This window comes from Octodon degus, unplaced genomic scaffold (assembly GCF_000260255.1).
Source record: "Octodon degus isolate 3935 unplaced genomic scaffold, OctDeg1.0 scaffold00025, whole genome shotgun sequence".
In the NCBI taxonomy this organism is placed as follows: Eukaryota; Metazoa; Chordata; class Mammalia; order Rodentia; family Octodontidae; genus Octodon; species Octodon degus.
The window spans coordinates 18,980,658-19,008,637 of NW_004524601.1; the positions used below are offsets into that span (position 1 = coordinate 18,980,658).

The 27,980-nt window shown below is 39.4% G+C and overlaps 1 protein-coding gene across 1 annotated transcript in view; it reads left to right on the forward strand.

The window, feature by feature from the left end:
- Cerkl (ceramide kinase like) overlaps positions 1-27,980 on the forward strand; it is a 124,441-nt gene that overhangs the window by 84,877 nt on the left and 11,584 nt on the right. The window contains exons 4-10 of the mRNA XM_004628641.2: positions 6,721-6,784; positions 12,541-12,683; positions 23,196-23,270; positions 24,461-24,638; positions 24,718-24,777; positions 25,359-25,384; positions 25,480-25,588. Coding sequence (XP_004628698.1) covers positions 6,721-6,784; positions 12,541-12,683; positions 23,196-23,270; positions 24,461-24,638; positions 24,718-24,777; positions 25,359-25,384; positions 25,480-25,588 — 655 coding nt within the window. The remainder of the gene's footprint in view (positions 1-6,720; positions 6,785-12,540; positions 12,684-23,195; positions 23,271-24,460; positions 24,639-24,717; positions 24,778-25,358; positions 25,385-25,479; positions 25,589-27,980) is intronic.

The window sequence follows — 27,980 nt, forward strand, 5'->3', positions numbered from 1 at the left end:
CAAAGATATTATTACAGCAGAAGGTAAAGAGAAACTGCCATGCAAAACTCGGGAAGAAATTCTGAATTAAAAGAAAGCCAGGCTTAAGAACTCAGCCTTCCATGTTGTGACCTCTGGCTGGTTTATAGATGATTTACAAGACAAGAGAAATTTCAGAGTTTTGCTTTCTACAAGTGATTTTTCAAAGATTGGCTAAATACATTGGAGATTCTTATTTGGATGAGAAAGTAAAAGTTGGATACACTTCTTTGGCAACACAGGCACATCAAATATTGGGTATCTTTCATATGTGTACATTACAGTTTGACACAGACATTAGTGCAGCATGTATCAGTCATTCAAGACTCTCTCATTGGAACCTCACATGAAATCACATACCTGTATGCCCAGCTCTATTCTGGAGGCCGAGGCAGGACAATCACCTAAACCCTGGAGTTGAAGACCAGCCTACACAACACAGTGAAACCATGCTTAAAAAAAAAAAGAAAAGAAAAGAGGAGAACAAGGAGGAAGGGGAAGAAGAAGATTGTCATTAAATGCTTTCTCTGTCTTAAAAATTGTGGTAATATGCAGAATACAGGATGAATCATATCCAATCTTGAGTTACTTTTAGGACATTAGGAATTCAAACAGATACTTAATGCTACATGCTTAAGTGATAGCATACACAAAAGAACTACAGCATCTCAAGATAGTATTCGTTTTTGTTAGAGGCCTCAGAAAAGCATGCAAAATAGATGATTTTATAAAGAAAGGCAAAAAATATGGAAAGGAAGTGTAGGAAGCATGTACCAGTGAAGGGCGAGAGTAAGAGGACTGAACTCACGGTATCTAGGGGATTTGTTTCATAACCTTGCTTTCCAATTTTGACTGCATCTTAAATCTGGCTCCTTCCATCATCACTAGAAGCTGCCTGTAGATTAGACCTTTTCTTTCCACCCCTGGTGAGATGGGGAAAGGTCATACATGTGTGTGACAGAGGGATATCTGCTGTGCTCTCGTCCTGAGGTCCATCCACGTTTGTTTTTCCGCTAACCATGCTCATGTGGTATGGCCGCCAAGCTAGGAAACCATTTCCTGAGCTGCCAGGACTCTTCCCAGGAACTCAGGCCAGGGCCCCTTCTCCTGAAGATTGGAGTAGTCTGAGCTATTTCTGGATTCCAGCAGGAAGAGGGCAAAATAGCCCCTCAGAGAAGGCCTGGGTCCCATGACAGATGGACCTGTATGCCGTTCTCAGCAGTTTATTTACTATGTTTCATCATTTCATTGTAACCTGGTTTGGCAGAGATGATCACAACCACAGAATAGAAATTAGAAAGGGAGAGATTCAGAGAAGAGGAAACGAGTACACGAGGCCGAAACCATGGCAGAGGGGGCGACAGCAGTGTTTGTCTCCTACAAGCGTACTGGAGAGAAAAGTAGTGTGCTCTGAGTTTTCCCCTGAGCTTCCAAAGATTATATTACATTTCATTTAATATGAAGCAAAGTAGATAAAGCAAATACAGAATTTATTTTTGTGTTTTGTGCACAATGGCTAAATATCAGTGGCCTAACACTCCTCCTATAGGTAAAATTACAAAATTACATCCTTTGCTTAGGAAACCACTTCAGTATACTGCGTTGGCTAGAGGTTTACGTAGAGGTTTCCTGTTTTGTGTAGCCCGCATAAAAACACAAGGGTACTTGAAAAATTTTAGTCCTCCTGCCTATAGTAGGAGATTGGACCTTTTCTCCTACTATATAGTGCTTTTCTGAAACAACTATGTATATATAAAGTACAACAGGAATATAGTTGTAAGGCTTTTCATTTTCCTGACATTATATAATAGGATTCAATTCACATTTAACCTGAAAGGTACATGAAGAGCAATGCAAGGGTATATCGCTTCTGCGTGTCCAATATTTTAACATTTTTTGCATTAGTGATGTTTTTTGTTTTGCTTTTTAAAAATTTTAATTAATTATTTGATACAGGATCTTCCTATGCAGCCCCAGCTGTAGTGATTTTCCTGTCTCAGCCTCCCCAGTGCCGGGATTACAGGCATACGCCACCACACCCAGTTTTGTTTCTGGGGTTTGAACCCAGCTCCTTGAGCTTGCCAGGCAGACGCTTGGACTGCTGGGCTATCTCCCCAGTCCTGTTTTTCTTTTTTTGAGACAAGGTTTTGCTCTGTATTTCAGGCTGGCCTTGAAATCAGCATGTAGCCCAGGCTGGCCTTGAACTCTCAGGGATCCTCCTGCTTCTGCCTCAGGAATGCTGGAGTCACCATGCCTATGAGTTCTAATATAATATAAATAACACAATAAATTCTATATGATGGCTCATTAATGATAGAGTGCTGTGGCAATATGAACTTTGATTTGAAAAACTGCATATGTATGGAATGTATCCGTGTGTGTGTGTGTGTGTGTGTGTGTGAAATTTTCCCATAAATTTCTTTTGATAATTTTACCACGCTCCTTAAAATTTACTTCTTTAATTTTAGACTGTGCTCAAAGCCTGACTAAATATGCATCATGTTTTGACTGAAATTTAAACTAAAATTGCATCTGTAAGCTAAAATTTCATTTGACCTGTGCTCTCATACACATTCCAGTGTAGCTCCTTATCTTATAATGACATTAGAAAAATTGCTTAAAAATTGTAGGGAAAACAAAATTATTTGTTCTACTAGCCTATTAGTATAAGAATCAAAGAAGAGGGGGGCCGGGGAGATGGCTCAGTGGAATAAGCGCTTCGCTGGCAAGCGCAAGGGCCTGAGTTCAATCCCCGGTTCCGCAAAAAAAAAAAGAATCAAAGAGGAGTATGAGTGAGAAATCCATGCTGGTGTACGATACAGTTTCTTTCCCTCATTCCCAGAGAGTAAAGCAGATTTCGCAGATTGTTTTGAGAGGACCATGGTTCATAGGATAATTCATAGATCAATAAGTAAAAAGGCTAAGGCAGCAGAGAGAAGAGTCAGCCCAAGAAGTCCTGGGATATAGCTTGTTTTCCTCGTATGTGCAGTACACTTTGGGGTGCCCTTCACCCCCAGCCCGGGTGTGGCATGCACTGGGGGGTAGGTCGCCTTCATGTGCACTTCTCTCTGAATTCTTATGTCCTGTTTTCCTGAGTCTTTGTCTACATAGACAAGGTGCCTCCTCTGGGCTCACAAGACACCCTTCTTCTGAACTGAGTCAGCCCAAGTTCACCAGCTACAGTACAAATCCACCTGTGCCCTAGGCCATAGCCCTTGTGGTAGGCATAAACTGCACGTCACAGATAACTTGAGAGTTAACATTTGTAATTATTGTCGGTTGCAGCTAACGTTGTCCTTGTAGTAGCACACAATGAGTGTATCCTGTCTTATGTGTATGCCATTGAAACATTTGCTGACAGGTACCGTACCTAGCTGTCTGCTCCTAGTCTCTCTTGTCCATCAAATGTGCATCTGCTGCCTTCAGTCATCCTGTGCATTAACAAAGGCACCAGACCTTGTCGTGGTCCTTGTCACTATCATGGGAAAAGATGCTTTTCTGAGTGCAGCTGTGGTCTCTGCCAGCGCAGGGCAATAGCGGTGCCTGGTCACCAGACAGTGTTATCTCTTGGCCACAACGGCCCAGTAGGTAGATGTTTTCATTTTGGAAATTCTATTCATTGTCAGGGTGCATTACTGACTTTTTACTTTTGTGTTGGTTACTTTGCATCTTTTTCTTCTTCTAGCAGGATGCTTTTAACTTACTCCTTTTACCAAATCTCCATGTGTTTATTCCCTTTGGCTCTTTATGACTCAAGTTGAAGCTTCCCATTCATTGGAAATGCCTCTTCCATTCCTGATATTGCCAGCACAAAACTCGGCAACCTGATGAAATTGAGTCAGGAGAGGTATGTGTAGTCTAAGGCGGTGGTGAACCTGTGGCATCCGTGCCTCGGTAGGCAGTTTGTCTCACTGAAAGGTCTAAAAGGGTCTCCCTCACTTGGTCGAAGGCTTTCCTCTTTTTATTTTACTTGCATTTAATACAAATCTGCATAGTAACTTTCAGATATAATAATACAGCTAAAGAGAGATAAAATTGTATGTCCAAAGTGGTTTTCTTACCCCTTATATAATCGTGAGTATATATGACCAGTTCTGTCTTCGGCCCTCACATGTGGGGTAAGAAGTTGGAAATTTTATCATTGGAGATAGGAAGAACCATCTGTGGGGCTTCTATGAGGAAGCAGCATTGTTAAATATGCTTATAGAAATCACTGTGGCTACAGAGGAATGGAAGTCGGAAGGAGACTGGAGGAGAGCGCAAGGAACACATGAAAGATGCTCATGGCCAGGCCAGGAGCGCTGACCTTGAGGGATGGAGGGATGCTGCAGTGTAAGTAAAGATGCAAATGTCAGTCCTGGCCATGGAGTGGGTATCAGACTGGATGGAAGAGAGCTGGAGCACACACACAAAATAATATTTGAGAGAAAAGACAGTTGAAGCAGGACATTTTGAGCTTACAAAGTTTGAGATAACTTTAGGACAGAAAAGAAAATGATATCTCAGGGCCAGCGAGATAGCTCAGCAGACTAAAGCACCTGCATAGGCAAGCGCAGGGACAGAGGTTCAATCCCAGCACAGTGTGCCATGCCAGTACCACCTCTCAGGGCAGGCTGAGCTGGCCAGAGTCTGGGCATAGTGATGCATGCCTGTAATCCCAGCACTAGGGAGATTGAAACAAGGAGGATCACTATGAATACAAGCTGCATAGTGTGACCCTGTAATAACCAAATACATTAAAAAGAGAAAGAAAAAAAGATACCTCAGTATCTTATCTCAGAGTTTTATCACTGGACCAATACTTTTTTTTCTGTGTCCAAATCAAATCTCATCTGGTTTTATTTCAAATTCAGTTCCAACATTCAAAGTCAGACTCAACATTACTATCCTTGGGTTTTGTATTCCTAAGGGAAAAATATTTTTTGCTGAAGAAAGGGGACCCCAGCAGCAGGGACTGTGTCCAGAGACCAAGGCACAGCAGGGATCTAGACCTCCAGCCCACAAAGGGCATACTGGGGTCTCCAGGCTGTGGACTCCTTAAGTCCAAAGGCAGGATTCACTTTTATCATTTTCCTTTATGATGTTTGATAACTGTGTTTAAGTTTTGTTCATTTATTCTGTCTTTTTGCTCCACTTCAATAATTTTCTTTAACTTATGACACATTGCATGAATATTCTATTCATGGACAGCATGCCTTACTGACTGTATAGTCAAATTCTATCTGAATGATAAAAACATTAATTTTTTTTCTAAATAAAAATGACATTCAGTCACAACATAATTCTAAGGTCAATTTTGTATTTCACTTGAAAAGGTTTACAAAGTAAGATTTGGCATAGCATCAAAACTTGATACATCAACTTTCAACATATATATCTCTTCATGTCTTGTGTGTGTGTGTGTGTGTGTGTGTGTGTGTGTGAGAGAGAGAGAGAGAGAGAGAGAGAGAGAGAGAGAGAGAGAGGGAGAGAGAGAGAGAGAAGAGAGAGAGTGTGAGGGAGAGAGAGAAATTTTATTTTTTGCATCATATGGTTACAACTACTTGCTGTGGCCACAAATGACACATCTTTTATGATAATGTAATCTTCCAAGTTTATTAATATTAATATTTTATATTTAATTATACTTTTCCCTGATTAGAATTTAATAGAGAATGGTTTTACCATCTGAGTGTTAACAGCTTTTGAGCAGGCTATGGGAGAATTATAATGTAACACTGCTGGATACAGAATGATTCTCTTAGACACCAAGACTAATAATTTTTAGCAATATCTAAAAACATTATAGGAAAAGCTTGAGCCCTACTGGCACCAGGGACAGACAGGCATGAAAGATTAATGTAATCTTGCATATCATGATGCACATTCTTACACAAAAATTCCATCTGCAGTGTCATGTCAGTCAGCAGAAATCTTTGATGGGTGGGTACAGCTGGCCTGCCTCTTCTGGCAGAGCTGCCCTAGACGATGCTAAGTGTGGCTGTGATGCGTGGTGCCATCTGCAGCGTGCCCGTTTATCCTGTCTTCATTGGCATTTGCAACACTGCATAGGGCATCAGTGGCCGTGGAGACAGCAGTACAGTGTGACAGATTCATTTCCTCGGAGGACGCGGGCTGCGGTGGGCCTATGCACCACCCTCCTTGCAGTGGGGGTCTCTTCTGATCATGGATGTTGGCTTGACTTTGTATTTTCACATCCAACTTCTTTTTTTTTTTTTCTTTTGCCTATCAGTTCCAGATTCACATTCTTCTGGTGTGTAAATCTTACACCAACCTTTCCACTAATCTATGCATGTAAAGTTGCCAAAGCGATTTAACATTGACTGTCTGATGCCAGCTAATGTGCTGTATTTTCAAAATACTTCTGCTCCTCAGCTTCTGATTTAAAAGACTCGTGTCTTATTTTGTGAATACTAAACAGATCAGGCACCAAGATAAATTCTCTAAGCACTGTGTGTTGGGTATCCTCAGATAATTTATGTAGTTGGAACAAATAGGTGACCCTCTTTTACATAAAGCTATAAAACACACCAGGCAACTAACATTTAATCCTCTTTCCTATGATTAAAATATAAATATTCAAGAATAAATGTTGTTTTATGTCCTGGCCATATGTTAATCATATTCTTTTGCCAAACCAAGTTAAAAAGATACAGATCACTATTGGAAACTTGCTCTTGTGTGTGTGTTTTTTTTCAACAGTAACAGAATATAAGGGCCATGCACTGTCCCTGCTTCAGGAATGTGAGCTCCAGGGATTCGATGGGTAGGTTCCATTATTACTCTCCGTGTATCATATGGCTTGTGTCAGTAAATGCATCTGTTATTTTTTTAGCCACATATTTGGGACTTGGAATTCTTCAGCATTTGTGATATATGCAATTAGGCTGCCTTTTCCTATCTGTGCAAAAATACTGAATGAGAACACAGCACGGCATGCACCTCTCAGGATCTGGCAAGGAAAAACAAAAATAGAAATCTAATTATGGATGTTGGAAAGTCACAGGCACTATACCCCAGGACTTACTTACTTTGCACCAGTTTGCATTTATAATTCTTAATTGTTGCCTTTTACCTTGTCTCTATAAAAACATTGATAGATTATTATTATCCAATGGTCCTACAGCATAATTATGCAGTGATCCTCTTTTGCAAATGCATTGATCATTCTAATAGTTACCAGTAGTTAATGTAGCTCTGGTTGACTGAGATATTTTGTGATCACAGATACACTAGTTCCAGAATGAAGAAATGATGCTAATTTTATTTATTTCATAATTTAGCAACTGTTAAATAGGCATGCTATGCATAGTAGGCTCTGGAAATTGTCCGCAATGTACTGGTGGAGAGTGTAGAGATTACTCCCTGGCATATGAATATTAAAAAGATAAGTGGTACACATTTAATAGTACTTTTTTAAAACTCAGGTGAATTGATTTGCTAAAAGCTATGGGTTGATGTGTGACTAAAATATATTCTTTTAGGGAAGTTTTTTTTTTTTTTTTTTTTTGCAAGAGTGCCTGAGAGCTTAAAATATGGGCAGGTGTGAAAATGACTTCTATTGCATGATTATGGGCAGGGAGGGACAGCAGACAGAGTCAGAAAAGTGAAAGGCTTTCGGCTTCCCAAAGGAATAATAGGCTGTGTGGAGGGAAGTGATTCCATCAGAAGAGAATAGTGTTGTTTCTCAGGAGTGCTTGATCTATTTTGGTAAGAAAAAAGTATCTGGTGAGGAAGAAAGGGTTTGGTAAGTAGAAGATGATTTAGTAAAAAAGCATTTGAAGGGCTCAACTGGCATGGCAGTCTTATGCAAACACTAAAGATCAGGGGCATAAGGTAGGTAATGCCTTTGCACCTTTATACTTAGAACTACACAGAAGCATGAATAGATTACACAGAGGAAATGATCTTGAAGAAATGTTTAAGAAAAAGTAATAGAATCGTTCCCACCATGGCCCACCTACTTAGATGTGCTGCATGGTGCAGTGCCCCAGGGACTTGTGGGTAGACTCATCACAGGGGAGTCCTTGCTGCACACACGACTGTAGAAACCTAATGACAACTACCATGGCTCTCCAGCCTCCACTGGGCCAGCAGCAAAGTGAGCTCTCCTGCAGAATGTGGTATCTATCCAACAGTTCTCCTGATAGTTCACTGAGGTAAGAATTAAGAAGGACTTCACAGAAAAAATGACTGTTGCTCAGTTCACGGAGGTGGTTTTTTTTTTTTTTTCTTGAACATTTAAATTCTTATTTCTCAGGCATGTAATTCATTCATGCTTCTGTGTAGTTCTAAGTATAAAGGTGTAAAGTCATTACCTACCTCATGCCCCTGATTTTTAGTGTTTGTATAATACTGCTGTGCCAGTTGAGCCCTTTAAATGCTTTTTTACTAAATCATCAGGCCGATGTTATCATTTTGCACTGTGGTGCTAAACAATACATAGATCCATCAGTTATTACTCCTGTATTCTGAAACCAAATTGTTTGGCCTGACTATGATATGAACTGAATTCTGTGAATCTACTATCGCCACCCCTGTTGTATGCTGCTTTCTTTTGGACTGATGATAATATAACATTTCAATTGGAAGTCATCTCTGTGCCCAGGTCCTTTAGATAGTTTATTTATGTTCATAGATTCAGTTTTTCTGGTAGGATCTGGTATGGGGCTTGGGATAGTTCTCTTTATAAAAGGTTAATTTTAAGTGCACACGCTTAGAAATACATAGAAAAGATATGAGATGAATGGAAACATAATTTCATTATGGACCTCAGAATAGTAATTCTCTAACAAGCAGGACTGTTTGAAAGTGAACATTCTACATAGGTGAATTCCCTAACCTCAAACCTGTTTGAAGTGTGGCCTTAAAAGCACTTTACAACAAATTTATAGAAATGATTTAAGGATGACAGGAGGTAACAGAGTGCTACTTTGTGTGGGGGTTGAGCTGAGGAGCTCAGCAGTGTGAGGCAGCTGTCCTATAGCCCCAGTTCATAATCATTATTTTTTTAACTTTGAGGCATGATCTTGTGAAGTTCCCAATGCTGGCCTCAAACTTTGCAATCCTCCTGCCTCAGCTTCCTGAGTAGCTAGGATGTTATTTCATTTTGATGAGAATTAACATCACGTTCCTTCAAGAACTGGTGCCATCTCTGCCTAACTCTAGTCAGGAGCTGTTGATAGGAAGCCACTGGCCCATGGCTAGTGATTCCTATGGTTCTAGTCGCAGGCTAAGGAGGTTAAGGTCCAAGATTCACTGTATATTATTTAGCAAAGCAAAAATAATCTGGCAAATGATATTTAAGAAATGTGAGTTCCTAAAATTTTAGAGGCTTAAAAAAATCGAGTTACCTATGTTACTGTGAAGGCACATTGTGACATTTCTAAAGCCAGCTTATCACATATCAAAGCTGATGACAGCTCCTTCCACACTGCAGTGTATTCTAGCAAACTCTCAGGGTCCACTGCTCAGGCCTGGAGGGGATGCAGAGTCCATTTCACTCCCTATTTACACTGGAGGTGAAGCAGAGGCTTTGTAAGGACAAAGAAAACAGTAAAATGAGTTGCACAGACTTCAAGCACAGAGAGTTGCATATATTAGTTGAATATAGTTACACCAACCAGTTGCCTTTACCCAACTATAAATGTACTATTTCTTTGCTATTTGTTTCTCAATGCTTTTCTGAATTTACTGAATTACAGTTTTCTTTTTTGTTTACTTCAACATTAAGTAGACCCACAATAACCTAGGCATTATTTGACTAATATTGACATTTTATCAGATTGACCATGATATCTCTGTTATTTACTAAAAGTAAAATCTCCTTTCACAAAAAGAAAAGACTGAATCAAAGAGCCAATAACATGTTCAGCATTTCAAAGACTACGCTAGTTGGCAGACAAGCAACCAATTATTTTTGTTTTTTAGAAAGGGAAATAAAATATCTGGCCCGGTTTTACTTTTCTATCAGGATCATTCTTTTTGAAGCCATGGCAAGAAGGAGTTTGCTTTCTCTGAAAATGGTATTTACCACATACAATGGATTAGTTATTCAAAGGTTTATATTTTATAATAATGCTTAAGTTTGGCTAAATTTGCTCCTTAGAAGAGCTCAATTTTTTGTTTTTATTTTTGCTACTTATACAGTGTCTAATCTCTTGTGATGTTTGGTGTTAAGCATAGTGTTTAGGGTATCTGCACATAATTTTAATGACCTTTGTAGTTATTGACCTAAATAAATATATTCCTCCTAATTTATTCAATTTTATGTCGATTATGCTGCTTTTTAAACTGGTAAAGTACAATTCTAAAACAAATGAAGTAAAATTCTCATAAGGTTATCTTCTTTGGGTTTGATCTTTAAAGAACAGTATAATATATTAGATAGTGATGTAGTCTCTAAGGCCAATTGTCTTGTTTCAAATCCCTGTGTATCACTGATTACTGATGGGGTCATGGAAAAGCTAGTCTTTCTATGCCTTAGTTTCCTACTCTGTAAGTTAGGAATCCATCCGTATCTACTGTACACATTTATTGTTCAAATTAAATGAATCAATACAGAGAAAGAGGGTAGAACAGTGCCTGCGATGCATAGTAGCATTCACTAAATGTTACTGTATTGTCTTGTCCTTTGTATTGATTTCAAAAGATTCAACACAGAATGTGTTATGGCAAGATGTGAAAGGTTTTGCAGCAGACAATGCTCATAGAAAGGCCAGCTCTACTAACTCTTGGGGTGAGTTAATCTATGCAGTATGCAATAACTGCATGCAAGAGTCCAAGAGGCAAGTGCTGCCATCCTGTATGCCTAAAAGTCAAGTTTTTGGCTCTAAATGAGATGGGTTTTAGATGATTTATGTGGCCTTTTTGATCAGACATACATGTCGGCATGTATAGAAGTTTAGATCAACATTTATAACTAAGTTCATAGAACTTCTGGAAAGCTCTTGAACACTTTTGACATCAAGCAGGCAAAGTACAAATTAAACATAGCATATGACATTTACCACTGTCCTGTTTCTCTAAATCAGTCATCACCTGGTGAACCCCCAAAATCAGTTTAGACACAAATGATAAGTGCCATGGATCTCTCCTCCTACCAGAATGGGCCTGGGTTGTCAAGACTATGTGGAGACAAAGGTGCTATCCTTGACAAGGTGAAAGGCAAGAAGCCTTACAAGGAGTTGGAGGGCATTGATGGAAAAGAGAGCTTCAGCCTCTGCACCACCTAAACTTGTTAGGAAACAACTGTTTCTCGGGGATGAATGACTGCAGCCCGTTGGCTTGGCACATGGGTTTTTAAGGTACAATGCATGCTGGGAGCTAGTATTTGTAAGTTAGGAGATTCATACTAGAATCAAATCTGGTTTTTCTAGAAAAATCAGATCTACTTTTCTAGGCTTCCCACATGGTGTGAGTGGGCTGTAGCTGAGCAGCCGTACGCCTTCAGACTGAGCACATTAGGGTGTTCCTGCTGGACCTTCATAGCCCTTGAGTTGTGACACCTACTTACAATCACGCAACATCCTCTTCCTTGTGGACAAATTGGTGATAGGTTGATAGTGAAGATTATTTTGTGTCTTTCAGATACAAATGATTATGAGAAAGTTTTCTGAATTTTAGCTATCATTTCTGTGGATCTTTTTCTTCCAAAGTCTACTTACTGTTAGGTCTCAAAAAACCACTAGTGGGCCAGCCAAATAGCTCAGCAGAGTAAAACGCCTGCTTAGGCAGAGTGTAGCAGTCAGGGGGTTCAATCCCTGGCCTGCCCTGCCTTCAGGGCACACTGAGTCAGTGATTGAGACTGGGCATGGTGGCGGGTGCCCATAATCCCAGTGCTTGGGAGATTGATAACAGGACAATCACTACAAGTCTGATCTACATAGTGAGACTCTGAACACCCTGTAGACCCTGTACCAAATACATAAAAAAAAAAATCAAATAAACCCACTAGCAATACTGTCCAGGATCAAATGGGACCGATGCTAAATTGAGATGAGGCATGTCGCAATAATGTCAAGTAGACGAAAACCAGGTCATGCTTACAATGACTACATCCATATCCTAATGATAATTAGCAGTTCTCTAAATGAAAGCTTCCTATTTTACATGATTTTTATTGCTCTCTTCTCAGAATTTATTGAGAATTTTATTACTTTTGTGTGTTAATAAATTGCAGATGGCAGCATTATTAATAAACACAATGAGAATGATACGCCTTTGGCTGTTAACAAGCAAATACAGGTTAGATGTGAGTTAATATATTCAACTGCTTTAATGTCTCAACTCATTTAAAATATTCTTCTGTGGGTATTATCTAGAGTTTGCATTTATAAAGGTAAAATTTCTCTGTACAATAGTTAGGTCTTCTTAGCCATTGACACATACTAGAATATTGAATGTTGTGTTGAGTAATCCTGCACCTATAAAATTGCTAACATATTTCAAAATCTAGACTTTATGAATAATTATGAATGGCTTTGAAATCTTGTTTTCTTTCACCCAATTTCTTTTCCCTAGTGTTGTCTGTGTTGGAGGAGATGGATCTGCTAGTGAGGTAGCCCATGGTTTACTTCTCCGAGCCCAGGAGAGCGCCGGGATGCACACAGACCAAGTCTTCACTCCGGTCCGAGCACAGCTTCCACTCGGCTTAATACCAGCAGGCAAGGGTGCTCGCAGAAGTGTTCCGCGGATCCTCCTCCACCCTTCCCTTCTTGCTTCCTAGCCTTGATTGAGTGGCACAAGTTAGATGCATGCACTTCGGGTCTGTAACTCCACGTGTAACTTCTGACCTCTTCACTAGCAAATGAAAACTCTAAACAAGCACTTTTTATCTCTTTAGCCTTATTTTTCTAACCTGTAATGTAACAATAACCCATAATACTCACTTTAAGGTTTTGTGGTAGTACTAAGTGTGGACAAAGTGTTTAAACACATAATTTAAACAGCCCATAGAATTATTATCCTCTCTTCCATCAAAAAGTTTCTAGGTTGCATAGTGCCAGACAGGATGTTGTTGTAAAACAGAGCCACTCCCATCAAGCTGTTCTTATATCACATGAGGTAAAATGTGGAAGTCACGGAGTTGAAGCAGGAACAGTTACCCTTAAGAATAACCAGGAGATTCCTTCTGACTGGAGAGAGAAGCCAGGCCTTAGAGGGTGACTCCTTCAGGATCAGGCTAATCGCCTTACATCTACTGTGGCAGTTCTGGTTCCTGGAGGAGATCATGATCCAGGGAGTATCCTGGGTTACTAGCTATGAGCTGGAGCTTACAGATCCCATCACATAGGAGACAGTCATGTGTGGGCTGTATTCAGTATGAGGGTGTTATGTCTAGCCAGGGCTTTTGATGGAGAATAAGAACAAGAGGTAGGCAGGAAGTTTCCAAGCTAAATAGGAAAGGACACATTCAAATAGATTAAGTGAATGTATATTTAAAAGACTCTAGGATAAAGAACACTTGAATCAGGCCTTAAAATGGGTAGGATCAGACCATGAAAAAGGAAAGTGAGCTACGTTCTAAGCTGCAAAAATGATAAAGACAAAGAGAAATCCCAAGTGTGTCTGAGGAATGGAAGGAAACAGTTGGATGGTAAAGGATGGAGTCAAAGAGGCCAGACCCCAATGCTGTGTACACGGCCACAGGAAGGGGTCCAAATTGGCTACAGAAGCAGCAGCAAAGAAAAAAGGTATTTCCCACTAGGAGAGCAATCTGAAGGAGTTGTATGTGTGTGTGTATGTGTGTCCGTTTTGTACAAAGATACAGAATAACCGGTTAGAGCAAGACTGCTGTTCATGAGCTGGCCAGATAGCTCAGCAGCTTAAAGTGCCTACTTAGGCAGACACAGGGACCCAAGTTCAGTCCCCAGCCTGCTGTGCTGGCCTCACTCCCTAGGACTGCTGAGACGAGGACTGAGACTGGGTGTGGTAGTGCGTGACTGTAATCCCAGCTCTTGGGAGGCTGAAAACAGGAGGATCACTACTAGTCCAATCTATGTAGTGACACCCTATTGACCCTGTACTAAATACATAAAAAAATTTTAAGACTGTTGTTAAGGAGAGGATGATGTTTTCAATATTATTATATGATTTGTTTACCCCTTATTTAAGTAATAATTAGGAAAGTGCTTGTATTTTTAAAATGTCATACATCATTGCTGAAACAAAAGCAGGAATGATTTTTCATATGAAAATAAAAATGAATGGACATGGTTGAAAGAAAATTCATTCTATTTGATAAACATACATTTAGTATGGACTTCAGTATATTTTTGCTGTTAAACTGATAAAGGAATAAGATATCTGAATGTATTTTTAGAATATAAAGTCTTTCATTATAGCAAGAACTTTAAAAGAGGGATACTAGAATATATCCTGATAATTGCAAGGTATATATAGAAAGATCTATAATGGTTTCTATGTAGAAGACAACAAAGTGACCTCAAGTCAAGGAAGACAGATGCATTTGGGGGCATCTTGTCATACCATCTTAGTTTTTTGACCTTTACATGTGATTTCAGTAGTTCTGATTTTTCCTTTTTTTTTTGTGCGAAACTGGGGATTGAACTCAGGCCCTTGTGATTGCCAGGGAAGCACTTATTCCACTGAGCCATGTCCCTGGCCTGATTTTTCTATTCAGTCAGTGGTACATTCCCAACATTTCCTACCATACAAATGAATGTGCTGTATTCAGGTCATTGTTTCTCTTTATTTGTGCTTAAATTCCTGAGCTCATTTGTTAATTGCTGTGCTTCCAAAATGAAAAGAGAAATGTCCACAGAAGTATGTAATTGACATCAAGTGAGTAGTTGGCTACCCAAACCAGTAGTTTATGCTTGTGTTTTTCACATATAACTCTGATTTTATAAAGAAATAGCTGTGATCTGTTCTATTTTAAAGCATATTTCTGATTTTTGAAAGTTTCCCTTGAATCCAGTGGGTATTTGCAAAAATGCCACTGTAATGCTTTTGTTTAGAAGATACGGAATGCTGCCAAAACTCTGGTCGCTAGACAGGAGTTACAGCTTCCTAATTCTATCTAAGAGGAGGAGAAAGTCATGTGTGGGCTGTATTTAATATGAGGATGTTATGCCTAGTCAGGGCTTTTGATGGCAAATAGGAAAAAGAGCTAGGAAGGAAGTTCCCAAGCTGAACAGGAGGAGACAGTCTGCCTTTTAAACCATTTGCCTCCTGGAGAGAGACACCCAGAGGGAGGGCGTTTAGTAAATTACTCCACTGAACCAACAGCCTAAGCTGCTGAATTATGGACAGACTCAAATGGCTCAGATGTGGGGAAGCCTGCATTTGAACTGCTGGCCATTAGGAATGGTGTTTGTTGCTATGGGAACTGGTGGTAAGGAACTATACAGAAAGATTCCGATTAAAAGTGGGAGGGGGGTAAACAGGAAATAGCCTGAGAGGACATAAAAATAAAATAAAGCAATCCAGTTGTTGTAAAACAAGGCTCAATCCACATACGGATGGCTGTGAACCATATATTCCTATAGAGTTTGCATAAATAAATTCATGCTTTCCAATTAATTTGAGGAGAATAAAATATTGCCCAGGGACTGTTAATTTCTATGATATTTCAGGCAAAGAACCAAAGTGTTGGTGCCATTTTCAAGAGAATTTTAGATATGCTTGACTAGGAAGTCATTACATCACATTTATCTGTTTGAATGTGGAGGACATTAACAGCCTTATGAATATTCATGGTGTCTGGTTAATTAAGTTAATTGTTCTGCAGAAGTGCTTGCACTTCCAAGGACAATTTTTTTTTGTTTTTTTCTTTTCTTTTCTCTTTTATGTTTTGGGCCTCTGTAGGTTACTTTCTGTCTGGTATTTCCTCAGTCATGTTTTACAGGAACTGCTGCTCCAGCCTCTGCTTTTCTTTGGCACCTTCTAGCATGTCTGGAGAGGAGGTTGTGGGCAAAGTTGCTAGTAGCGTTAAGAAAAATGACTTTTTAGACTAATTAAAATATTTACCTTGAGGTAAAACATTTATAGCTTTTGAGAATGTTAAAATTACACAGTTGCTATTCAAGCAGTGTATGATTTTGGCATGGAGACTTCCTTTACAGCACAGTCCCATTTCATGAAATAAAATGTGACCCATCTTTCAAATATTGAGACAGAAATACAGAATTTTATATAATTCTACCATAGAACTTGCAATTTCTCATGAGTTTTCCTTTTTCTTCTGTGTGTAAAAGCCCATGTTCAAAGATTAAGGGATGTGTTAATGAGAGAAGATGACTCTAATGTCTAACCTCTCTTCATGCCTACTGCTACTGCTAAATTCTTCCAAAGTAGGAAGAAGTTGAGAAGCCTAAGCGAATATGCAAAGAAAATCCATCCTAGCAATTTAAGAGGATTTGTGCTTGAGTATGCTTCCAAATCTCAGGGAATGAACAGTCTTCATTTTCTGGAGTCATGATATGTGTCATTCTCAATTGCACATGACAACATTACATTATGTTTCTAATAGCCTTTCTAGAGGGATGCTTTTATGGTCTATTCCTAATTAACCATGGTAATAGAGGAAATGTATTTCATGGAGAACTGTAATCCATCGATAATCCTATATATCTCACTCTAATTATGTGGCCTCCTCCAAAATCTTTATCATAAATCTGGTTGGGAAGAAAGTGGATTGATTTCTTTCCTCTTTATTTTTAACCTCTTACTTATTCAAGATAAATTTGAAGGGGCCTGCCATGCTAGCCCTGCCCCCAGGGTACGCTGAGACTGCAATTGAGACTGGCTGTGGTGGCATACACCTGTAATCCCAGGTCGTGGGAGGCTCTAAACAGGCAGATCACTGAGTCCGATCTAGTAGTAAGACCCTGAACACCCTGCAGACCCTTCTCTAAAATAAAAAAGATATATTCGAAGGAGATTGCCAAAGGGCAAGCTGTCAAGGGCCAAACAATCATAGGAAGGCCTTTGGTAAAGATCAAGAGAGTAGTTGGTTCTAGACTCCTTGTTCTCAATCCATAGCAAAGGTACAGGTTGCCCTGAGAATTTGCTAAAATGCCTATGGATCCTCCTTAACACACACATGCATTCTGATTCCAAGAACTGGAGGTGGAACTGAGGATTCTACCTTCTTAAGGGGCTCTCCGGAAGTTTAGGCAGTGCCGAGGAAGGCACACAGCTCATACCTGCGCCGAGTCATGGTGCATCCAGACCACTGGGAGACCCTCACAGCGGCAGCCTCACTCAGTATATCTGGGGGAGCCTGAGAGCTGATTTTTTAAAAAACTTAGTCAATTCATTTCTATTAATTACTCTTTTAAATCCCTAATCCTCATTATTTTTAAATTGCCATTAAATTGTATGAATTTAACCTGTACAGTATGATGTTTTGAATAAAGTATCCATTGTACAAAGAACAGTAAGCTAACGTAGGTGCTGTCCCATGTGTTTCTTTGTTAAAATCTACTGTCAGCAGTTTTCAAGCATGTAACACATGGTTAGCTAAGTCATCATGTTGTACAATAGATCTCCTGAACTTACTGTACCAGGGATTGAACTCAGGACCTTGCACTTGCCAGGCAGGAGCTTATGCCACTGAGCTATCTCTCTGGCCCATTGAATTTACTCTTGATAACTTAGATATTGCAACCTTTGATCAACATACCTCCAAACTTCCCCTCCTAGCTCTCAGGGCTGGAAGCCCCTCTTCTCTGCTTCTGTGTATGCAACATTTTTAGATTCTGTCTAAAAGAGAAGCCATGCAGTATGTGTCTCTCTGAAATTAGGTCTTCTAGGTTCCCCCATACTGTCACAAATAGCAGGATTTTCTTTTCTAAAGTTAAAATTTTACTCCATTGTGTACTACATTTTTTAATTCCTCTGTTCATGGTTACTGGGTTGATTACATACCTTGGCTACTGTGAAAACTTCTAGTGGCCCTGGAGGTGCAGATATCTCTTCAACATACTGATTTCAGGTTTTGGAAATGTAACCCCCCGTAGTAAGACTGGTGGATACCAAAATACATCTGTTTTCAATTGTTTGAGGCGCCTCGATAGCCATTATTTTCCATATCAGTTTCCACTGTTTTGCTTTCTTACCAATGGTGAATAGCGTTTCGGTTTATCCACATTCTGGCCATATAGATTTTTAAAAAGATAATAGCTATTTTGACAGGTTGAAATGGTATCTCATTGTGGTTTCATGTGACAAGTTCTCTGATTCATAATATTGAATATTTTTATGTAACACTTGTCCATTTGAAGCTCTTCTTTGGAGAAATCACTATTCTCACTCTCTGTATATTTTAAAAAGAGTTTTTTTTTTAATTATTACTATTTGTTATTATTTTGCTGTTTGTTATCTTTGTTCCTGTTTTGCTATTGAGTTGTTTCGGTTCCCTGTGTATGCTCAGTGCATTGCATGATCACATTTTGACAAGTAGCATCCCTCACTGACCCAGTGGTGTGGTGAGAGTGCAATGGGGCTGAACAATTCCTATCATATAGTGAAGGGCCAGGAGATAGGGAACTGCAGAGGAAAATACAGGAAATTCATGTGAAAGTATTAGTAGAAGCTTTTGCAAATCTCAGTAAGCTTCTTAAAAAGTTTGAAAACACGAAACCAAAGCAGAAAGGTTTTCACTGATCAAGAGGAACTTTCCCGGTGTGTTATCTGCTTATGAGCAAACCTATGATGAGAAAAAGAAACCAAGCAAAGCACTATGGGCTTATCTCTGAAGAGGGACATCTGCTCCAGAAGAGCCTGGTTACGTGAAATAAATGAACAGGCTTACATATTGCATGGCTTCTCAAACATGAGAACCCCAAAGAACAAGCAACTGGGGAGATTGATGTGCACATGAAAAGGGAACAGGAAGTGGAGAAGCAGGAAGGAAGGGAGAGAAAAAGGAAGTAAAAAGATGCAAATGCATTACGTGCATATTCCAGCTCCCCACAGTGAATGTAATCCTTATGTGCTCAGCTATGTGCTAAAAAATAACAAAGCAAGAACCCCAGACAGGTCCTTCAGGGGAGACCCATAGGGAGGCATTGTTGTCACAGGAGAGGACTGCTCCTAGGAAGGTGGCTTAGTTTTCTCTTGTTGCAGGGACAAAATACTCGACACCCAAAATTAAGGAAGGAAAGGTTTATTTAGCTCACAGTTAGTGGAGGTTTCAGTCCATATTTGGCTGGCTCTCAGGCAGAGTGGCACATGGCAGAGGGCAGCCATTCATGGTAGCAAAGAGCAAAGGGAGGGGCTGCAGTTGCCATGGCTAACTAACCCCTTTCCCTTCCTTACCTTTGTATGCAGATTATCCATGCCAGGGTGAATGTAGCACTCACACCATAATCCCAGCAGTGGATTGCGAATTAATCAATCACACACTCTAGAAGCCATTGCAATGACTGCATGAGGTTTTCCGGGGACAACCAGACACAAATCATAACAGAATGCCCTTCATGGGATGAGACGTGGAGGAGACAGTGTTATTAATGATCCTCACCTTTTGTAGCCTAGGTTGTCTAGTTGGGGTGTATGTGTGTGTGTATGTGTGTCTGTGTGTATACTTTCAACAAAAAAGATTAAAAAATTAAAGAATTGAAAAATAGAATAAAGCTCATAGAATGAAGAAAACATTTTTGTACAACTGTATATTATGTTTTAGTTCTGGATTATTCCAGAAAAGTCAAGATGTTTTAAAATTTTTCTAAGTTTCTAAAGTAAAAGTTAGGACCTGCGAGATAGTTCAGGGGATTAAGTGCCTGCTTAAGCACAGGGACTGTGGTTCAGTCCCTGGTCCCACCTGCCGCACCAGCCCCACCCCTGGTTGTATTGAGCCAGCGACTGAGTCTGGGCGTAATAGTGCACGCCTGGAATCCCAGTGCTGGGGAGGCTTAACACAGGAGGACCACTATGAGTCCCAAGCCGCGTAGTGAGACCCTGTACCAAATACATAAAAAAATAAAAAGAATAATAAAGTAAAAAGTTATAGTAAGCTAACGTTAGTTTTTATTTATTTTTTTTGGCAGAACTGGGGATTGAATTTAGGCCCTTGTGCTCACCAGGCTTATTCTACTGAGCTATCTCCCCAGCCTTTAACATTAGTTTTTTAAAGTTCTTTGATAATAAATTTAGCATACCAGAGAGAACATGCGAATTTTTAAAGTCTTTGGTGGTAGTGTAGTTTTCACAATGATTCTGGCTTCTGTAGAACACCTTTCAGCCCTGTTCATGGTAAGTACACATGCTCATTCATTGGTATGCCACATTATTATCTTTTTATTGTATTTTTTCTACATTTAGATATGTGTAAATGCATACTATTATGTCACAGTTTCCTACAGTGTTCAGTATATGCTAACATGTACAGGTGTATAGCTTAGGAACCTAGATTCGTAGTGGACCCTGGCAGCTAGTGGGCATGGCCATACTCTGTGATTTTCACACCATGACAGTATTGCCTAAAAAAGTTCTCATAATGTATCCTTGTTGTGTGATATTTGATTCTGTTTTGCATGCTAAGCTCTTACCAGCTGTGGGGTGTGCAAGTATTTTCTCTTGCTCTTCACATTGTCTCTCATTCTGTGCAGACATTTGCTGTAATTTCATCTCTTCAGTCCCTATTTTTGCCTTTTGATTCTGTTTTGGGGGGTGATACTCAATCAGTGCCCAGACTCATCACATGGAACATTTTTCCTGTGTTTTCTGCCCATAGTTTTCTACTTCATATTATAATCTTTCAAGCTAATTTTTGTATATGTTGTGAGGTAGTTATCTAATTGCATTCTTCTTCATGTGTATATCAAAACTTTAGTTCCATGCAAACTGCTATCTTTTTCCTATTGTGTTTTCTTGGCACTTTTGTGGAAGAACTCAACCATAACTACTTACTTGTATTTCTGGAATTTGCATCCAGTTCCTGTGGCCACTCTGTTTCTATATAAGCACTGTGCTGTTTTGATTACTACAGCTTTGTGGCATATTTTAAATTCAGGTAGCACGATGACTCCAGGTTTGCTCTGCTTGTTCAGGATGACTTTGGCTACTGGGAGTCTTTTTTGGCCTTGAAGAATTTTTAAATTGCTTTTTTCTATTTGTATGAACAAGCCATTTGGGTTTTGATATAGGTTGCATGGAATTTATATAGACATTATAGTAGTATCAATTCTTCTAATTCATGAATATGAAATGTCTTTCCATTTACTTGTGTCATCTTCAATTTCATTCTCGTCTTAGAATGCTCAATGTATATAGCTAGTTCACTTTTTGGTTAAATTTCTTCCCAAGCATTTTTATTTTTTGCAAATAGGATCATTTTCTTTATTTTCAGATAGCTGATTGTAAGAATATAAAAACACCCTTGCTTCTTGTATGTTGATTTTTTTTGTCCTTTATCTTTGTCTTAGTTACTCTTCTCTCATTGCTGGGACAAATACTCGACACTCAAAATGAAGGAAGGAAAGGTTTATTTAGCTCACAGTTACTGGAGGTTTCAGTCCATACTCAGCTGGGTCCAATGCAGAGCAGCACAAAGCAGAGGGCAACCTTTCATGGTGGCGGCAAAGAGCAAGAGCACAAGGGAGGGGTAGCAGCAGCTCAAGCAGCTAGCTTCTCTTCCCACCTTCCATTGTAATGTAAATTACCTGCCCCAGGGTAGGGGAAGCACTCACACCTATGGGTACTTGCCAGTACTTACCCACCTATGGGTAATCCCAGCAGTACTAAAACCCATAATCCCAGCCTTGGATCACACATAATCCCAGTGGATCATGAGTTAACACAAACTCTAGAAGTCCTCACCCCATGACTGCATGAGGCTTTGGGGGGACAACTAGACACAAACCATAACAATCTTTACTCTTTTTCTTAACGATTTTAAGTTCATTTTAAGATTTCTGAAATGGCAAGGGGATAGTTTATATTTTCAGTTTGGAAGATGGCAGATTTTACTGCCACATGAAAATTCTAGAGGCCTAGTTTTGGGAGTGGTTCCCTTCCATAGACTGGCAGGAAAATTTATGTGGGTCCTCCATTATTCCAGTGATTGTGAAAATAAGATATTATGAAGTGTCGAATATAAATTTTCAGACCTTGTCAAATAGTATAATATAGGTGCTTCCTATAAGAGAACATCTTTTGGTCAGATAATAGAAAGGTGTCCCGCATTGGTTGGAATTTATCTGTCAGGTTCATTAAAAGTATTAAGAGAATGCCTGTTCGCGTTTATAGTGATTGTCTATTTTTTTTTAGTTATTACTTAGATTTTTCTTATATATGCATGTGTCTCTTCTCTTCAGAACCATTCTTCTGATGTTGGTGATTATTTTTATATGGAAGCTAAAAGATTTTCATTAGTTTGATGGATTGGGCATTGATGTAGCCAGCGTTTAGAAGGTAGAAAATAGATATTCATGAAGTAGATACTACAAACAGTTTACTATTATCTAAGTCATTTAAAAGTTGAATAATTCTGCAAATATTTTATATCCATCTATGCTGTATAGCACTGTCCTCTGACCTTTGGTGTAGAGCTTTGGTGCAGTTATAACCTTAGCACCTACTGAAATTCGAGTGCAGATCTACAAAGTTTGAATTTCATCTCCAGTTGTGCCTGGCTTGGGTCTGGCTGCCGTGCTCAGCTCTTTCCTGCTGCAGCCCTTGGGAATGAACCTGTTGTGCCCCTCTGGCAAGATGTTCTGCTCCTGGATTAGCTGGGTGGTTCTGTCCCCTACTCTCTCGGCAGGGACTGCAGCTGCAGTTTCATCCCAGGCCTGTATGCCAGGCTTGGGCTGGATCTGGAGGGGTCCTGAAAGTGCAGTGGAAGTTCTCACTCACAAGCCGGGCTTGGGCTGGATCCACAGAGGTCCTGCGGGCCCAGGGGAGCATGGAAACTCTCCCACACACTAGCTGGGCCTGTGCTTGGGCTGGGTCTGGAGGGGTCCTGAGAGCACAGAGGAAGTTCTCACTCAGAAGCTGGGCCTGGCCTGGGCCGATGGAGTGGAGGGGTCCTGAGCCATCTATGCTGTGGAAGGAATTTTGCTTCTGGTGTTTTTATGAACTTTTTCGATATAAACGTCATTACATTTTCATCTGAACATTACATAGTAATTTTTATATAAAATTAGAGCAAATGTCAATCTAAAAGCTATGGCACACTGATCGCGCTTGTTTTTACATTGCTTTGGCAGGATCTACCAATGTATTGGCACATTCTCTTCACGGAATCTCTCACGTGGTAACTGCAACTTTGCATATTATAATGGGTAAGAATTTGCCTAAGAAAATTTATATGTAATACTGAAGTTTTATTTTATATCATAACTACCATTTAGAGACTAGGAATATAACTCAATGGCCAGCACCTGCCTGACAAGTACGAGGTCTTGTGTTTGATGCCTGCACCCACATACACCCACAAAAGAACCATCATGTTATTCCCATTAGACTTATCTAAGGAATAATAAGGTCTTTGTCCATTAAATCTGAAAAACACTTGACTAAAACCCAAAGTCAGACTAAGATTCTGTCTCTGGGCTGCCTGTCTTTTCAGAATATTTGATCTGTAAAGGGCATTTGAAGAAGTTGCGCTCTTAGTTCTCATTGCTGATAGAAAATACCCAACACCCACAGTTAAAGAAGGAAAGGTTTAGTTTGATTCACAGTTTGTAGAGGTTCCAATTCACAGTTGGCTGCCTCCAAGGCAGGGTGGTGTCGCTGAGAAGAAATAGTCTATGGCAGAGCAGGCAAAAGGCAGCAGAGAGCAGCAACCAAGCAAGACTTCCTTCCCTTTTATTCCATTCAGGCTACAAGCCTTTTGGGTGGTGCCACCCACACCGAGCCTGGGCCTTCCAAGGTCCAGCCAGAAAGCCCCACCTATGACCACATGAAGCTTTGGGGGATGCCTACAACATACGAGCCATGAGGAACTCTGATCTGGATAGAAAAATACATCATATTGACATTCAAAATCACAGTTTTATAACTGAAACAAGAAAATCTAATCATACTATTTGAGTTTATAATCTACATTGTTGTTTGTACCAAAAATCTAGGATTAGGATTACATTATTGAAGGGAAAAAGCATACATGAAAACTATTTTAGCCCATGTACATCTATAAACCATTGGTTATCCCAGTTAATAAATGTAATACAAAACCACTCGTAAATCTAAGTTCACCCCATGTGAGTCTAACTTCACTTCCTTAACCATGTATATATGAAACTGTAAAAAGCTACAGTTTTTAGTTTCTTCACGTGGTATCCAAAAGAGTCACAAATGACATTTAGAGTAGTTAAAGGCAAAGAGAAATGAAGAGGGAGAGAGAGAGAGAACAGGAGGATTCAGTGCACCTTGAGATTTTCTTCTGTAAGTACATATGCTCCATGATGGTTGATGTTTTGATGAGTAGCCCCACTCCACGCACTAACTGGCACTTAATGTAATATTTAAGGACACATACAACCCGTGGATGTCTGCACCTTTAGTACTACTGGCAAGCTTCTTCGCTTTGGGTTCTCAGCCATGTTTGGCTTTGGTGGAAGATCTCTGGCTTTAGCAGAGAATTACCGATGGATGTCCCCCAGCAAACGGAGAGACTTTGCTGTGATTAAGACACTGGCAAGACTTAAGTAAGTATATCTTTCCTATACCAAAAATTTTGAACCGTAGGGTTCATAACCATTAACAACACGTTTCATTATATTTTAGGCCTGAGGACTGTGAAATATCATTTTTACCTCTTAGCAGCTCTCAGGATGAAGGAGAAAGGTAAGTTAAAGCTAAATGTAATGTAGATATCGTCTTTGTCTTTTTGTAAAACATAAATCATTTTGGCATATATAATTTATAAGTTTTTGGGCTTTCAGGTATTTTTTTTATCTACTGATGATGACTATAACGTCATGGACTCTTGCATGTTCTAGTAGGCATGTAATTTGGGATCTGTTCTCGGAAGCAACCTTTTGTGCCCCCTATTCATGTATTCATCCAACAGATGCTTCATTGCCCACTCTATGCCACCTACTTTGGGTACAAGCATGAGCCCCAAACCAAATAAAGCACACAATTTTTGAGCCCTCATTGGAAATTTTAGTCTACTATAGACTACAGGCATTATCAAGCTTTCACTGTTTAATTTGAAAATCATTGTTCCATATAACACTTTTCTGTCTTTAAATGAATTTTGATTATAATGATGTTGGTAGCAAAGTGTTCACTTATTTTTATTTACTGTCTGTAATCAACCAAAGAAAATACTTAGCATTGCCAATGAGATGTTCAGTTTCTCACACCTAATAGATGCGATTTGTCTATGTGATATATTTTTGTAACTATTTTCTTACCCTCAGGATGGAACAGGAATCTCCAAAATCTGGTGAGTCTAAAAGCATCTCCTGCAGACCTGAGCCAGGTGGTCCTGGCCTTTAGCTGGGCAGCGAGCAAGTAACCAGTCTCTTCCATGACCTTTAGGCTGTAATGGGCAGTGGCAGACCGTCCAAGGTCAGTTCCTGAATGTGAGCATCATGGCGATCCCTTGCCTGTGTGCGGTGGCTCCCAGGGGCTTGGCACCTAATACCAGGTAAGCAAGCATCTTTGATTGAATTATCCATACTCTTTTTATATAAACCAAGCTTTCTTTTATAACAATAACCAGCTAAATCTTGGATTGCTGGAAACTAAGAGACAGTCTTTTATTGTGTAATTAGCAGAGTTTCCAAAGGATTTGCCAACAGTAGGTTAAGGAAAAATCATTCAACTAGAAAACACTGATAAGCAGTAACTTTTGTTCAGAAATGCAAATTAAAACAACATGGGGATTCCATCCCACCACAGAAAGAAAGGCTTCCATAAGAAGTCAACCAGTAATGAATGCTTTGGGGCTGTAGGGAAAAAGGAACTCTTCTGCAATGTTGGTGCGAGTGAAGACTGGGACAACCTCTGTGGAAATCAGTGTGGAGATTCCTCCAAAAGCTAGGACTGGAGGTCCCATTCAAGCCAGCTATTCCCCTCCTGGTATTTTTCCAAAAGAACTGAAAATGTCATACCACAGTGATATATGTGCACCCGTGTTTATAGTGGTTCAATTTGTCATAGCTAAATCTTGGAAACAACCCAAATGGCCATCAACTGAGGAATGGATAAAGAAGATGTGGTATTTTTTACACAATGCAGTATTATTCGGCTATAAAACATGATAAATTTGAGGCTTTTATTGGTAATGGAGACCATACACTTAAGTGAAATAAGTCAGGTGCACGTGTGAAAACACTGCATTGTCTCCCTAGTGCAACAACCTGAAAGAATAGATAAAATCGAAGGGCACAATAGAGGCACTAGTCCCTTACTATTTCACAGTTCAACTTTCATGGGCTTCCTGTTTTGTGGGTTTTCAAAAAATGTTAATCTAAATTATTTATTGTGGATTTTTTTCTATATCGCAGGATTTTGCAATATCATACAGCATATGTATGCTTTTAAAATTACGTAAATGTGGGAAAGGTTTATAAGAGTGTGGGGAAGGCTTATAAAGTCTTAAAATGCATATAAATACTAAAATAAATATAATGTTGCTGCTTCGCTGATTTTCACTTATCGTGGGGGTGTCCACAATAGAGCCTCTCAATAAGTGAGGGACCGCTGTGCTGTGGAAAGGGAATTAATCTGCCCAAAGTGAAGGAACTACTGAGAAGAAGAGGACAGGAGAGAGAGCAGGGGAAAGAGATATAACTACATATGTATGCAAGATGGCTTGGATAATTTTACTGGGGATTTCTGCTGATCTATGGAAAGGAACAGTTAATGCTTAACATTTTTTGTCTTCTTTTTTCATTTTTTTCCTCTTTTTGTCTTCTCAATCTCTTAAAACTTTTTTTAAAAATATGTTTAGTACAGGGTCTATAGGGTCTTACTACACAGATCAGACTCGTAGTGACCCTCCTGATTGCAGCCTCACAAATGCTGGGATTATAGGCATGCACCATCACACCCAGTCTCAGTGACCATCTCGGCAAGTCCCGGGGAGCAGGGCTGTCATGGCACGCCAAAAATTTTTTTCTTTGTCTTTTTTTCTTTCTTTTTCCAATTTTGCATGCACGTATCTGGTAATCTAAACAACTAAATTGAAGACAATGCTATGCAAAATACAACAAATACTGTTGAATTCTATTATTTTGTTTAGTGAAATTCTGTATCATTTCTAATTTTTATTACTATTTTGTAATTAATACTTTTTAAAAAGATAAGCAATGAATTTTAGTACTATTAAGGCTAAAATAATATTTCTTGGGTTTTGTTGAAATGATTTGATGACTTTGTGCCACCTTTGGTTGCTTCATGTATTTACTAGTTCTTGAGGATATCAGATTCTGATATAGTGAATGTCTAAGCTTTCCGATTTTAGTGCAATCACAAATACCTTTAGCATGAAAAAAGATAACACATACATGTATCTATTTGGTACTTTTAAAGGAAACACTTTGGTTCTAATTCATGTGAATTGTGATGCATAGGAATACATTACTCATTTTTAAATTAAATTATGAGGCATTTTATATGTCTCATCCACAAAGTACAGACATTCCTTCTCTCACTCATTCTTTTTAAGCAACTGTCCATTATGAGCCTGAAAATATTTCTCTTGAAATCCAGTCTCTATGATTGATCCCCAGCTCCACATGCCTTACCAGACCCACCCTTAAGGCAGCCTGAGCCAGCCAAAAAAGAAAAAAAATCCAGTCCTGTCCACCAAGAAGAAAGAATCATAAAAGGTGTGACCTACAGCCAACTTTAGATTTCCCTGGAGCTGGGAGGAAAGAATGACATATATCCTGTGGCACTTTATAACTTTTTAATCAATTACTTTGAACTTTACTGCAAAATATTTAACCAAAATGATTAACAGCTAGAAAACAGAATTGCTTTCTAAATTTCTTCTTTGGCACTTTATACAAAGACAGGAAATGGGGCAATAT